Raw genomic sequence first — 16,323 nt, forward strand, 5'->3', positions numbered from 1 at the left:
CTGGGATCCTGAAGCATACAGCAGCCCTCGGTAGGTGCAATGGGAAAAATATAATCAGACAAAGTATGTTTTTATTACATATCTTCATCAAAGATTAGCATGAAGAGCCAAATTCAGACACACGTTAGGAGATATTGACATTAAGTGTCTGAGACTGAAAATGAAGAATTTACCCACGGGTCCGGGGGAACTGGTGATAATGTCGACCCACACGACGGAGCGACCCAAAGTTAACCATGAATGCGTGCATCCATGTACCCCACTGGGCCGTTCAAATCGCCTGTTTTCAACTTAGGGCAGTGAACGCAGGTCCAAAGAGCGGCAAAAACAAATGATTTCTTTTCGTCCTAGGAAGCTACTGTAGTAAATTTCTATTATGCACCTCCATAGCATTCCTCCTTTTATTCAAGCCAAACCCCACTACTCATTGGGTAACCCACCCCCTTCCGAGTCTCAGTCCACATGGTCCGGGCAGAGCTCCGGCTCTGATACCAGAGGTCAGCCCCACACCACATTTCTTTATTCCATAGAACTGGATTTTGGGGAAATAGGCCTGTCTGTGTTCCATCAGAATAAGTCTTGAGACTGTAGACTGTCAGAAGTCAACAGGAAGTGGATTCTGCAACCAATTCGGCAGAATGGAAAAAATCGAGGAAGCAACTGCAAGAGGAGCTGATCAAAACCGGGTCCTGGTAACATCCACTGACTCTTGATCAAGCTATTCCTGAAGCCCCTTTTACTTAAACCAGTTCAGGTGGTAGTTTCTTTTTTGTCCCCTGCAACTGAAATGAGCCCCTTATATGTACATGAGAGGTTAAATAAAGCTTTGAAAAGATAAGAAATTCTTTCCTATCTATTTTCCAAGGCACCTATCACTCATCTTAACTGGAAAATCAGACTTTACCATCAAAGTACGACTCCATTCATCCCCAAATGCTTTTTCAAGAAATGTAGAGCTTTCACAGCCTAACATCGGGTCATCGGGCTTTGCTAATGTAATCATGTTCCACACACAGGCACCAAGCTCTTATAATCTTCACCTGCTACCACAAAGAATTTTTTGTTTGTTTATCCATGTTGAACTTGTCATGAAGCAAACAAAAGCAACTTGTGAAGGTTTAACAACGGTGAAAAGGACTCAAATAACTAACCCGAGAACACCAAGTCATATGAAAGGGTTTTAGTTTACATTAACTAAATGTGTGATACGGGGAAGTGATTTCAGTTAAAGTTGTTTAAACAACAAAGAAAAGGCATGTAGACAATATGAAGACAATGGTTGCTAAGCCTTACCTGTGGCACAAAAGACAGTGGTTAACAGAAGTGAACTTGACTGCTTTGAAAACAGAAGAAAAGCCAGTGTACACAGTTCAACTTCTCTGAAGGTATAGAATCAACACCACCATTTATTACATGAAAAAAAAAAAGTTCTGTTTAATAGACACGACATACAATTGGTACTCACTACAGGAATAAACTGTCAGCAAAGCACCAAGCCCTATGTTTAGGAAAGCTGAAAAGATTTTTTTGAAGTGTTTTGTATCTTTGGGCTGGTTATTTCCATTAATGAGGACAGAACATAAAGTCTTGGCAACCATGGTATCCCCGGAAATAAAGTAGATGATCCTATGTAATGACTTCATTCCACCCATCAGGGTCCCAGAAAGTCTGGATTCCAGTGAATGAAAACTCAGAAGCAAGGAGACAGCTTTCCAACAAGATGCCGAAGAGAGACCCTGTCCTTTTCAGTAACCAATGACTTCATCTTCCTGCTCAGTGGTACAACTACCTTTGCAGGCAAAAGGATGTTATCGTTAAGAGTAAGGGCTCTGATGTCAACTCAGAACTGGGCTTCACTACTGAACAGCCACTCCATCTGTAAAATAAAGATGGTTATATAATAACCACAGAGGTCTGTGGTGAGATTTAAGTGGGTAGTATTACGTGGGTTAATAATAATAATGCTAGAGGCTACGACTAGGAGGTGAACAAGGTCGCCAGGCCTGGAACTTTCTGTCTTCGAGGATCTTCCTGTCATATTTTCTGAGCAGAAAAATGTCTGATGTCCACGCCAGTTCACGTGGACTTCTTTCACTGAAGCCAGTCAGGAAAGCTCAACGCTGAGCACTTATCCCCAACAGAGTTTTATCCTTGAGTCAAAGCATTGCCCATGAGACACAATCTGTGTGGGCCTCAGACCCACCGGCATGCATGTCATTGCGCTCCACAGCCTGGCTTTTTCCTTTCAATGCTGTGGACAAAAATATTACAGGACTGGAATCAAATGCCACCCTTACCAGGTCCCCCAGTGCCAAGAGGAGTACTTGGCTCCTTTCTTAAAATTAATTCAGGAGGCCGAAAAAAATCCAGTTTCTTGGTGCAGAGTTTGAGTTACTCATCACTCGAAAAATGCTGGCTGGCTTTTCCCCCAAACTCTAGGGATGAGACAGGAAGACTATGGAGAGGCGAACACCACACAAAAACCGAAGGGTGGGGACTTAGCACAGAGCAGAACCTTCCCCCAGGGAGAAAGAACCTATCGAACCAGACCGACGGACAGCTGAGGCTCTGGCTGTGACAGGAGGAGGGACTTCACCCCTTCACCATAGTCCCTCTGGGTGGCTCACAGAGCCCGGAGCAGAAATCAGAGACAAGCCTTCAGGAGGGGAGCATCTGACCCCCTGAGATGTGAGCCACAGGGAGACCACCACTCAGAGTTCACGATGCTCGTGGCCAAACTCCCTGATTGCTGTCTCGCACACGACAGAAACTCAGGATCACGCCTACAGGTACCAGAAGGGCCTCTGAGTCATCAGAGGAGAATGAAAACATGTTCATAACAGTGCCACTTTCATAGCTGTGACTTGGAAGAAATCTCTATAACCTCATAACTAATCTCTACCTCCCTTCTCTGCAGAAGAGAAAAAGAAAGAAAAGATCAATCAGGAAAAAGCTTTTGTCCTAGAAATGGCTAGCAGAAGTCTGAAGGGCAGGAAGAAACAGAAACCAGCCGCCTGGGTGAGTCTTCTTGGTCACTGGACACTTGGGCATTAAGAGAGTGAAGCTTATCCCCAAATCCTACTTCCAAGCTACTCCATCAGCATGTCATTACAAATCGTCTCCAATATTCTTACAGGGGAGCAAATGTCACATACTGCTCCTCTTCCAGGTAGTTTGGGCTCTTAATTCAATCCCAGGCCAAGTCGGGGTGTTCCTTCATGAGACGTGTGAACACGGCCAGAGGGGTCAACATCTCATTGTAATAACGGGAAGGGCCGTAGACCGGGAGATGCGAAGGTCCGACCTACACACAGCCACCCTTCAAGGTCCCTTTCACAAGAGCTCCGACCCGGACTAAGCAAGAGCCAAAGGGTGTTGTTAAGTAACGCATGCTCCCAGGGGAAATGTGCTAGTGAGAGAGACTGGAGTCCACATTTTACGTTGTTTAAGAAGGAAAACAACCTATTCAAGAACACAGAGGAAGATTCTTCCTGTAACAAAAATCTTTTCTAAACATCTTAAATTAGAAAAAAAAATAGCTTCTTGCGGATTCAGCTCCAATCCCAAAGTTCCCAAATTGCTTACTTAGAAACCATCTAAGACAAGGAAAACAAGCCACTTCTAAACCCACACAGCCTGCAAGCCTGTAGCTTATAAAACCAAGGACTTCATCCTGTAATCAGTCTAGCAGAGGCACACGGCCTCTAAGAAAGGCAAAGCAAACAACAAGGACCCAGGGTAACTATTACGGACATTTATGCTTCGACAGTTGGGCAGAGCGGAGACTAAACCTGCCAATGCTTGATCCCAGGCCAAGTTGGACGGGGAAAGAACAGTGTGTGACGATGCGCCCTGACATATGGATTTAATTCTCGAGTCGGGAGATATCCTTGAAGAATCAAAGGCTGGGGGATGGAGAGGACTGGGACGCACGCCGTTGAGACCCAGGTTCTCTCTCTCCGTTCAATCGCAGGCAAGCCTGCGAGGGCCCAGGCTTCTGACACATCTCCGCCCCACCTTGCTGACACGCACAATGTCGAAAGCAGCCAGGCACTCTGAAGCCAACGTGGTCCGATGGTGACATTCGACTGGGTTGGCCCAACAGTTCATTTGTTTTTTCCTGTAAGATGGCTCTAGCAGCGTTTAGTTGATTTAACTTCATTCAAAACCATTTAACTTCATTCAGAACCATTTTTATCACAGCTGTATTGTGACAGCTGTCCTATCAGTGTGCATTTTAAAAAAACATCAAAATTGGTGAATTTTTGTGTAGCCATTTTAACGTTGAAGGTGGGAGAAAATATACAACAGGTTTGGCATATGCTTTATTATTTCAAGAAAGGTAAAAATGCAACTGAAATGCCAAAAATATTTCGTGCAGTGTATGGAGAAGGTGCTGTGACTGATGGAACGTGTCAAAAGTGGTTTGTGAGGTTTCATGCTGGGGATTTCTCGCTGGATGACGCTCTGAGGTCAGGTGGACCAGATGACGTCGATAGGGATCACATCGAGACATCAATTGAGAACAACCTACGTTCTACCGTGTGGGAGACAGCGACATACTCAAAACATCCAAATCCAGAGTTATTGGTGAAAATGAAAAATGCCTTTTATTTTATGGAAAAAGAAGCGATATGGACTTTTTGGCCAACCGAATACATAAGCAGTGTGACTTTACAGATCTCCCCCACCTACCAACGACAACAAAACATCAGAGTCACCAACAAGGACCAGACAGGATGGGGAAGCAGAGTCCACGTGCTTGTGAGTGACAGCGTCCTAGCCTGACTCCTAAAACCGCAGGGCTGTCAGGGAAGGAAATGAGCTGAGCTGTCTTCTCAGTTCTACAGAGCAGAACTTCTTCACCTTCGAAATGGAGAAAGACCTAACTTTGCTCCCAAGCCTGCTTCAGTGGGCTTGCCAGGTCCGTCAACACTCATCCTTCCCACAGTGCTGGCCATCAGCCCTGTCCGTGGCAGGGACAGTCGGCAGAGGACATGGGGCAGTGATCAGGCACAGTGAAGAGAAGACCATCAGCCCCGGGCTCCGCCTAGCAGCAGAACCGGCTAATACTTCCCCGAAAGGCAGAACTCCTTTGCTTTGGGGTCTTTAAAATAAGGCAATGTTTCCATATTACACTGTGTCTCCTCTGTTCAAAATCCCTTAATGTCTCCCCACTGCCCACAGGGTAGAAAGGGAAGTCCTCGTCCTCTCCAGGGACCTTCCAACCTTTCAGGTGCCGTCTCTGTGACCTTATCTCCTGTAACTCACAGCCTTCCCCCCGCCCCTCCGGTCAGACTCTCCCTGAATTAATCCTGAACACAGCCTCTGCACTGGAACGTCCCTCTGCCCAAATGCTGGTCCTCAGAGAGCCACCAGGCTCGCCCCCTCGCCTCCTTCAAGTCCCTGCTCAAAGGACCTCTTCTCAGTGGGATGTTCTCGGCCTCTCGCAATGTCTACCACCGCGCTGTTTTGTTTTTGTAGCACTTATAAACCTCTAACACACTAGAGAATTAACCAATGTATTTAACATCTGTCACCTCCCTGCACTAGAATGTCTGCTTTCTTTACCCATATATCCTGAAGCACCCAAAGGAGGGCCTGACACATGTTCGGTAATGATTCATTGAAAAACTGAGTAATAACACTTCTATATTCCAAATTCTCCATCAATCCTTCCAATTACACCAAACAGAAAGTCTCAGGCTGGCGATGATCATCAATAATTCTACCACTTGGTAAACTCTTCTCTTCTTTTACTAGTTTTTTTTTTTGTAGGTATAATTGACTCACCATAAAATCCACCCATTTTATGTATAGAACTCAATGACTTTTAGACAATTTATGAATTTGTGCCCTAATTTCCCTTCTTAACATAAAGAATGAAGACTTTAGGCTCACGGCCTCTGGCGGCAGGACCAGCTGCTAGAAAAACACTGCTCCGTCTTCACTGACGACATTCTTCTGGTCACCTTTTCTGTTGGCCAGTGATACTGGGTTTCCACTTGCCGTGACGATGTGAAGCTTCCTTCTTCGAGAAATTTACTTACGTAGAGAATAAGTGGTTTTTTTTAAACGTATCAGACTTTAAAAATACGAGTCTATGTGGTTCAAAGACGCAGGAAGATGGAAAGGGCATCAGCAACGAGGACAGTAGTGTTTGTAAAACTGACTCACGGCACCCAGACTCTCACAGACGGCAGAACCGGAGCCAGTAACGCAAAAGGCGAGGCCCTGCCCCTCGCTCTCGGGGTGCGCCCTCGGTTCTCACCAGATGTGTCAGGAGGCTGCGCTTCACGGGTCCCCTGGGCCTCTGCACTGTAGGCAAGGACGTGACTGCCCTTCGTTTTGCACTCTCAGTGCAAGGACGTTTGTCCCGGGAGCAGCCCCAGAAGGTATGGCTCCTCCCTCCAGAATGAAGGGCAGGTTTGCTAACAGACTTGGAGGATGAAGTCGGGGTCTTGCTTTGCAGCACAGAACAGCCATGCTGACTGCCTATTCTTATAAAGGATTTGGGTTCCCTCAGCTTGGGTGCCTCTCCCATAACACGACCCCTCCACGTGCACTCGTTCTCTGGCCCACATGGCATTGCCCTGGGGAGATAGAGGCTTGGAGACCTGGCACAAAAGTTCTGATACTTTGCTTCCTGCCACCGTTGGGAGTAAGAAACTGTCCTTTTGTCTCTGGGAGTCGCATGTCTTATATGAAACTATGGCAGATGCAGTTGTAAGTTTGCCAGTAGAATCGGAACTCAGACCCTGCACTGTTCTTCGAAATCCTCACCTCGTTGTGGATTTCTTCTCCTTGTTTCAGAACTGCAGGCTCCAGGGACTTCAAAGACACATCACCACTGCCTGCCCCGTCACGGACGTTCTGCAGAGCCAACTGGCAGCGCCGCAGGATATAGTCCAAGGTCCCCGTCGAGCACTGCAGAGAGAACCAGAAATCCAGATGACAGGCAGCTTCCAAGTCTAGGACTGGCCCCCTCGGTCCCCTTTCCGTGCATTTCACCTGACACCCTCACAGCCTGACCTATACTCCTTGACTTAAGTTTGTCTACTCTTTCAGATTAGATTTGAAAAGGCGCAAGAAGGATGCGCATAAGAAGCCACCCACTCCAACAGACCCAGAAGAACAGGATTCTTGGGTGGATTATGGCTAGAAAAACAGATGCCTGGAACATCTCACATTCAAGTCAAGTCTTTTTCATACAACACAAAGCACGTATTAAGCAATCCGTAAAACACTTGCTTGCTCGCTCTTTTCCTTCCTTCCCTCCTGCCTTCTAACAGAACTAATTTTCAGGTCTTTAAAATAATGTTTCCACATTTATTTGTGTAATATTGGTCTCCCCAACTGAAATGGAAGTTCAACAAAGGGCGTGGCCATAACGGTTGTGGCGATGGTTGTCTCTCTCGAGCTCGTGGTGCTGCCGGACACGTAACAGGCACGCAGACAGTTAGGTGGGTGAGCGAGTGGGAGAGAGAAGCCAGGAAGGTGAGGAGGAAGGAGGGAGGGATGCCCGATGGGCCTGCTGGCAACGTGCCTAAAATGGACGCCGTGCCCTCCCTGCCGTACGGCCACAGGACCAGTCCACCAGAAAGGCCGCCTACTTCCCAGCAGGCAGGCCACCGCCTGGTGGACTCACGGTCTCGGCACTGCAACGGTCCCCCACTCCCTGACATTTAGCTGAATCCCTTCTGAATCCCCGCTCTCTCCAACCGCAGCACAATGCAAAAGCAAACTCTAAAGCAAAGCAAAGCACCTATAACAAGCTTGGAAAGAGGTGGACCCGTGACCCTCTCTGCGAGTGACCCTCTGCTCTCTGGCACCCGTCCTAACGACACGCACAGCACCCCGGGCTGACAACAAAGGGTTTTCCTCGCTGCTTACACTCCCCGGAGCTGGTCCAGGCATCTGACCGTCGGCCACTCCAGGCGGTGGCAGAATTTCGCAATCAAGTCTGCATTGCAAACCCAACTGGGGAGCTTGGAAATTTCTTGGCTCTGCCGCAACCCTCTCCTTCATTTACATTCACATGCCCAGAAGCCTGACCAAAAAATTAAGGGCGATGTAAATTCTCCACCATCTGAGCCCAATCACAGCTAACACATGCACGCGCACACAAATCCGCCCCGTTTCCTTCTGGCCGTCTCCTGCCGTTGACCTTGACAGATACAAACCCCTTAGAAAATCTCTAACTAGCAACACCTGCCAATGGCACTTACCTTCTCCAAGAAACATAAACCCAAATAAGCAAAATATACTTATCCCAGGCTGCGAATACATATTTAAAAACTATTCGACACAACTCAAAGCCAAGAAAGCAAGTAAACAGAGACTGCAGTCAAGTGAGATGGAAGTAATTTTCCTATCAAATACTCTTCCAAAGCTCTATGATAAATTGCTCATTCAACCACTTCTGCCACATCCAATCAATCTGAATCACATTTTTATTTACGCTTACCTCGGCCACTCGGTGGGTGGAGCTAAACCGAGGTGGTAAACCGGCCAAAACACAGTGCTGGTGGGTGGCATTGAGGTCATCTGCAGGAAAAATACCAAAAATTAAAAACAAAACCACACACACGCAGTCGTTATTTCACTAAAATACTATTTAACTAAAATACAAAGTAAACAAGTAAATTGATCATTCAAAAAAATTGACAGTGGCCAAAAACTGAACAATTACATTTTATTCTTAAAACCATTCTTTATAAATTCAATGACTGGCAAAATCGTGACACTTTCAGGAGCAAAAGGGGGTGTCATGAGTATTATTTCAGGACAACAGGCCCACACTAGGACTGTCCTTCACAGACGGGATGTATGGTCACCTTACTTACTTGTGGTCTTATGATACCTGCTCCCCACAAAGTTAAAAATTTACAGATTGGACTTCTTTCTCTTTCTTAGGATATCTCTAATTCTACCCATGCCTTTAGAATAAGCTGAAATTCTTTCACGTTACTTGCGGTTGAGTGTCTTTCATCTGAAAACCTGCCTCTTTCCTCAAAGTGTCAGTTCTGCCCCAACAATTTTCCAGGCAAACAAACCAACCAACGCAGCATCTTGCGAAGCTCTGGCTCTCGGAACAGAATTCAAGCCTACGGACCGACAACCCAAGGATGGGGAAGACGGTGAATTCATCCGCCAAGGAACATGCCTAAAACCACGTGCAGCGGAGGGACATCGGTGTTGTCATGCGTTCTAAGACATGACGCCGCATGTTGGGCAAAATCGGTATCACGTCCACTTAGCCCGGCGCTTCCTGCGTTACAAAGAAGAGAACTGAAGGGTGCTGTTGCCCAGCAACGCACAAGAGAAAAAGTCAATGACAACACTAAGAAGCCAAGAGCGCTACACCCTTCACAGGCTGGCAAAAACCACCTACACTGTTACCTCTAAACATAAGAAAGGAAATGCGAAACGGCAATGGAAGGACTCTCACTTCTGGGCTTTCTGGAGGAAGAGTGACAAGGTTTACCCTCCGACCTCAAACTACAAAACAGACCAAAAGTAGCAAACAAAGGTTCCAACACTGGAAAACAGGGCAAGATACAGTCCGAGGGTAAAAGAAATGATATGTAGGGAGCCCTCCGACTGCCCTAAGTCACTCCCTGAAAACAGTTTCAAAGCCAGAGAGTAGAGAGGAGGAAGTCAGAACACTCAGGGCTTGGTTTTCCTTCTTGCTGAGTTGCGAAGGCAGACACTAGAGTGTGCACAGCAGACTAATGGGATAGAAGAACCTGCACACGGAGACAGAAAGAGAGAGAGCGCGCACACAGACATCTGTGCACGTGTGAATGGGAACTGCCCAAGGGCAGGAAAAGCAGCACCAGGAAGCTGCGGGCAGAGCACACCTCAGACCGCACACAGGGCCGGGAACCCGCTGTGCTGGCAACAGCAGAATGGCTCCTACCACACGAGATAATGAATAGAGTCTTCGGGGAAAGCCTCATCTTAGCAGTCCTGCTAAATGCACCTTAGATTAAAGGCTGCTATAGCTCCACCTAACAGATCAAAAGCAAGCCTCAAAAGACTTAAACCTCTTCCAGGTCATTTAGTCACTCATTAGAGCAAAGGCCAACAAAATCAGGTACTCCGCAATCCCAGGCAGAGACAGGGCCGGGGTCAAGGCACAGGCGTGGGAACGGGCTAGTTGTGCTCGGGGAGGAAGACAGGCCAGTTCGAGGGAGGCGTGGTGAGCAAGGGGCACGTGGGAAGCTGAACAGATTACGGAGGTCTCCGTCGGCTGTGCTAGGAATCTGCGGTTTTATTCTAGACACAACAAGAAGCCTTTAGAAAATCTTAAGNGCTGTGCTGGCAACAGCAGAATGGCTCCTACCACACGAGATAATGAATAGAGTCTTCAGGGGAAAGCCTCATCTTAGCAGTCGTGCTAAATGCACCTTAGATTAAAGGCTGCTATAGCTCCGCCTAACAGATCAAAAGCAAGCCTCAAAAGACTTAAACCTCTTCCAGGTCATTTAGTCACTCATTAGAGCAAAGGCCAACAAAATCAGGTACTCCACAATTCCAGGCAGAGACAGGGCCGGGGTCAAGGCACAGGCGTGGGAACGGGCTGGTTGTGCTCGGGGAGGAAGACAGGCCAGTTCGAGGGAGGCGTGGTGAGCAAGGGGCACGTGGGAAGCTGAACAGATTACGGAGGTCTCCGTCGGCTGTGCTAGGAATCTGCGGTTTTATTCTAGACACAACAAGAAGCCTTTAGAAAATCTTAAGCAGGGATAAAATGTGATCTAAGCCTAAAACAGACCACAGTGGCAACTTTATAGCAAAGAGGTGACGGGGGCGGGGGGACTGATTTGGAACAGGAAGGAGAACCTGGTTTGGAACAGGGAGACCAGCTGGGGAGCTGGTGCGGTTACTCCTGGCAGGAGCTAACAGTGACTTGGGCGGTGGTGACAGCAGGGTGATGGTGAGCAATGGCGGGAGTCACAAGGTTTTAAAGGGAAACAACAGGACCTGCTAAGGAATTGGGTACGTGAAGTGAGGAGGGAGTGAGGTTGGGGGCAACGTGGGGGTTCTCACCAACACAACTGATGGAAAGTTCAGGAAGTCACGAAACATCGCGAGTGTTGGATAAACAGCATTACAAAACACAATAAAGTAAAACCATCGGCGATACCCCTGGAGTTTTAGAGTCAAGTGCAAAGACAATGGGAAAGGCTAACAGAGAGGGTCAGGGCAGACCCAGCCTCGGCAGACTGGGGCCCAGAGGTGCGGCTCAAGGCCTGAGGAGGAAGGGCAGATGACTGCTCTCCCCTCTAGCTGGCCCTCTCTAAGGATTCGGGGTAAGGGCACCCCTGAGAACCCCTGGTTGTTCCAGACTAGCTTCCCTAAGGGTGGTCTCAGAGTCAAACAGACAAATAAGCAGAGGCTGGAGGAGGTTCCCAGCCCAGATTTCCATAAAGGGGAGAAACAATTTCTAAGAAACACGTAAAGGCCGTTCTCATCTACCCAAATGAGAGCCTTGTTGCTCCTGTGCTATTCATACCAGGATCCACAGCCCTGGCTGAGTGGCTCAGTTGGTTAGAGCATCACTCAGGTGTGCCAAGGTTGCCGGTTTGATCTCTGGACAGGGCAGATACAGGAATAAACCGATGAATGCATACATAAGTGGAACAAGAAAACTCTCTCTCTCCCCCTCCTTTCCTTACTCTCTCTCTAAAATCAATCAATCAATCAGTCAATAAAAATACTAGGATCTACAGACATTGTAAAGGGGAGAAATCATCTTAATGAACAGATTTGTGAAGTGCTTTTGTTCCACTGAAAGGCAACGGATCTAACACAGACCAAGCGGCAAACACAACATTCGAAGCACTGCTTTGAGGCTTGTGCCTTTATTTAAATCCTGGGCGACTCTCTAATCAAAAAACTCTCAATTGCTCCCAACTGTCTCTAACCTTGCATGACTTTTCGAAGGAACCTTGTCATTTTGCTTTAAGAGCTTCTAATTTACCTAACATTCAAAGCCTATACAAGTGGCTCACGCTTCACGGATTGTGCTTCTCAAAGGGTGTATACGAAAGACGTGCCGAACTTTAAAAGTGGACTCCTAATAACTTTTAGAAAGAAAACATTAAAGAACATCTATTTGCCAGAGCCATCCCAGAATACAGCAAAACATTGGCAGACTTTACATGCAAGTGGAACTGGAGCTTGAAGAATGTATTCGACCAAACCAATAGAAAGTTCTCATCCTCTGCTGACAAATGCTGCGCGCCCTGTCGTGGGTGCAGAGGGCCCCAGGCCATCATTGTGGCATGAAATCTCATCTCATATATAAAAGACCACAGGGACAAAGGCTTAATTTGCACCATGGTGACCCATTCAGGCCCAGGGCTTTCTTGGTTTTAACACCCAGGTCTCTCTTACTCAGATCTGCCCCCCATCACCCCCGCACTGAACTGTAGCCCCCTGTGTTATTAGGGCTTCAGAGGGAGCCCTAAGAGTTCATCCCTCTGAATTTCACCCAGCCCTTACTTCCTTGGTTTTGTGGTCCACTGTGTCGCGGTGGCTATTGCACCCCAAATTTCTTAAAGTGACAATCAAGGGCTTCGCCAACAGCACACCTGGGTGAAATAAGCCCAGCACTGAAATCCAATCTTCCCGGCTTCACACAATCACTGGACCTTTTCATTCTCACTCACCTGTCCATCCTCATCCCTCAATCTTAATATGTATGACCTTATTTTTCCTAGAGGCAGCGACATCCATGACTGAGAACATTTTCAGAACCTAACAGCCGGTGAAAGGGGAAAGAGGAAGTGTCCCGGTGAGACGTCGGCATAGACTCAAGCCTCCACCTGCCCCGCCCCTAGACTCCCAACGAGACAGGCCCTGGCACACTGGGGGAGACGGAAACTTCTTCCAACACTAAGTATTAGAGAAAGGTGCTGGATCAGGCAGAAAGGGCCAGGAGTGGTGCTGGATACAGCAGCGGGGGGAATGAGTTTCCAGAAGGCTGCCACATGACTGGCTTCTCGGAAAGAGGGGCATCCAGGTAAGTCTGCCAAGTGAACCCTGAGAGGAGTGCTCGGCCCCCAGCCCAGGGGGTGAGGGGCAGGGGCAGGGGCAGGGCCCACGAGGCCGCAGGGCACCCGGACCTCGGCACACGCTGCTGGCACAAGTGGCCACTTTAAGAAGCGAGCCTGGCACTTCGGGGGTCAGAAGGCGGTCAGGCAGGTATACCAAGGATGGGCGGTATAACGGGTGCAGTTTTAAAATAGCCGTACTCTCTCCCCTCACCCAGGTATCCCAGGTCTAGTAATTTTCCCTAAAGAAATGATCACAGATGCAGAGAGATTGACGGGCAAAGCTGTTCACCGGAGCCCAGTGAATGATACCAAAACACTGCAAGTGAATGAAAGGACCAAAGTAGAGGCTTATTACTTCAGCTCCTTTTATGTAACCCATTCTCTCAAGGAATACTTAATGAGAAAAAAATGTTTTCGATAGAAGAATACAGAAGAAAATCAAGATACAAAATGTTATATCTGCTATTTTCTAAAAAAATAAATAAACCTACATTCCCACCTATAGAAAGAAATACGAGAAGGAATCGGACCAAACGGGGTGGATGATATCACCTCTGTGATGTTACGATGTATTTTTATTATCTACCTCATACTTTTCCTAGGGCTTGTCGAGTCTTTAAAAAGGGCACACACGATACATGTTTCATCAGTTCCAAGGCCCGTATTTTTTTTCTTCATAGTTAACATCTCTGAAATTGGCCTACGCCTTAAAATTCACGGCCTCTTTGGGTGACATACGTGACGGCCTCCGCACTTAGCGAGGAAAAATAAAACGGTGAGTGCCACTATTTTTGAAAGATCCGAAGCCAACGTTCAGCAAAGAGACGCTCCGAAAGGAGGTGCTCCGTTGCCCAGACAGAAACGATGGCGCACAGCCATCGGTGAAGGCGACAGACGCTTGGATTGGTTTTGCGTGTCTCCCCTCAAACACAGTTCTCCGTGGGAGTAAAAACCCTTTTGTAAGAACACGTACAGAGGTGGGGATGACCTCGGGGCACACAGCTTCCCCCTCTTTTTTTTTTAATTAACTTGTATGGAATGCTCAGTTTGTTGTTGGGTGGTGAGGAGAATAGATTCTTGAGGTTAATCATTCATTTTTGCTTTCTTACTACACACACACACACACACACACACACACACACACACATTCCCACTTGGGCTGCAACTCTTCCCAAGACAGTGGGGGCGGGGACATGGTTGAGAAGGGACAGAGGTTAAGCTGTGTGACGTCATTTTCTTTTCCCCGTGCCTATGTGCAGACCCGTCACTTCTGCCCACGACTCCAGTGGCCTGTGGGGACCAGACTCTTCTGAATAAGTCAGTGAATGGACCAGAAGCAGCTACCTAAGACTCTAAATTGTTCCTTCCTATGCCTCCCAACTTCCTCTTTATTCACTTCTGTCTCACATCTAATTCCCCACTGGCAATTGAAGAAGGTGTCTATGGCTTCCAGCTGAAGCCCAGGGAGGGAAAAAAAAAGGATGTTCTCTCCCCAGAGGTGGTAAGTTCCCATTAATGAGTCATCCATCATGGGGTAGATAGCCTGGCCGCAAAATATGCGACAGGGACTAGCTGATTTAGAAAAGTCAGAGTCGTTCCTGGTCTAGTCCTGGGTTCAAACCTTCAATAAGGATTAATTATTTTTAAGCTGCATTTGTCGTCAATCTTCCACTGTCTTTATGACAAAGAATAAACACAGGATATGCAATCAAAATACAAGCCTGAAAAATCACCTTCCACAGCTCGTGCTTTTAGGAGTTACACAGGCAGAGGGCCAGAGAGAACGTGTGAAGGCTGCCCACCCAAGGAAAACACCCAGCCACCTAAGCCAGGGGCAGAATTATCCCGATACAGCAAGACTCTGAATGAACCAAGAGAGTGAAAGGGTCTCACACTCACAGTAATGCAGCATCCTCAGCGTCAAAGAAATCGACACATTTCTGTTACCTTTGCTGGTTTTCTCATAAAAGATGTGGAAGAGGATGTACAGACTGATCCACACACTGTGTCGATTTGACAAATTCTGGGACGCCACACGTGTATTTGGACTGGATAGAAAGAATTGGAAGCATCAGTGACTGAAGACTCCAAGGGCATCTCTGGAGATCCCCAAGCAGGAGGTGAATGGCCACCTGTTTGGGGGAAGGACTTCAGAACCTTTTCCAGAAAGGAGCTTTCAAAGACAGGATAAATATTTTCTCCAGTCTATATGGCCAAGTCATAGTGCCATAAAAACTTTTTTAAAGAAGCTAATTCTTGGTTCAAGTCTTCACTCATTAACTCAATAATTATTCATTAAAGCACCTACCACATTTAAAGCACTGTGTTAGGTGCTGTAGAGGTTATAGATTTTTAGAAACACAAAATACAGTGTGTAGAAGGCATTTTTAGAAAATTCCAAGAAACAGGCAGACAGGGGACCCACATAAAAGTGGAATTAGGTAAGGAGTGCCCTGAGAAGAAATCTCAGCGTGCCCATTAGGTCTGCAGCACCCAGTACTTATCCCAACATTAATTAAGCAGTACGATAAAACACCCAGTGACACAGAGCCATCACTCCAGCATGATCCTTCTATCAATAAGAATAAAGAAAAGTATTTATGAATTCCAGGGGAAGAGGGAGCTGCACAAGAAAGTCACGGTTCAAATACAAAGCAAGTTCAAGTGCAGCATGATTATTCTGAGCCTTTGATGAAGGACAAAGTCTGGACCCGACATCAGTGACATTCCCCTGCAACTGACTCAGGTAGTGATTATAGTGGATTATGTCTCCTACTAACGGATCCCGTCCCTGTATTTGGTTCTGCAATAAGTAACACACACATAAGCCCAGTTATGTACTGGCTTTCAAATTTCAGAATCAACGTGCAGAGAAAGCGAGACAGTCTCATCAAAATGACAGATTAGCATATAAACATTATCAACGTCAAAAATGTAAAAGTAATGATATGGCTGAGAAAGAACTTTAATTATCACACATACCGAAAGTCAAGAGAGAATCTATATATTGGTTATAAAGGTAATCGATTAAGAAAAAAAGAGCAAATGTGAACTAGCAAGCGTCAGCAACAGCAGGAGACGGTGTACGGGAGCCAATCTCACATTCCCCTTCCTGGAGAAACTGACGGTGTTCAGAGCCACCGGGGGAAGAAACGGAAGCATTGGGCGTATGTTTCAGAGTTAAGGAGGTGGCCATTGAAAGAATAAAATGCAAACACAGCGAAACGCAGTTACTTCCAAGAATGGAACTTGGCTTTAG

At 46.9% G+C, this 16,323-nt stretch overlaps 1 protein-coding gene across 1 annotated transcript in view; it reads right to left on the minus strand.

Moving 5' to 3' along the window:
- The window catches only part of FTO (FTO alpha-ketoglutarate dependent dioxygenase), a 315,956-nt gene that overhangs the window by 185,708 nt on the left and 113,925 nt on the right, over positions 1-16,323 (minus strand). The window contains exons 5-6 of the mRNA XM_037066304.1: positions 8,468-8,547; positions 6,784-6,927 (exon numbers count right to left, since the gene is read on the minus strand). Of these exons, the coding sequence (XP_036922199.1) occupies positions 6,784-6,927; positions 8,468-8,547 (224 nt within the window). The remainder of the gene's footprint in view (positions 1-6,783; positions 6,928-8,467; positions 8,548-16,323) is intronic.

Source organism: Sturnira hondurensis, unplaced genomic scaffold, assembly GCF_014824575.4.
Source record: "Sturnira hondurensis isolate 20B ecotype Veracruz unplaced genomic scaffold, ASM1482457v3 Scaffold0016617, whole genome shotgun sequence".
NCBI classification, from domain to species: Eukaryota; Metazoa; Chordata; class Mammalia; order Chiroptera; family Phyllostomidae; genus Sturnira; species Sturnira hondurensis.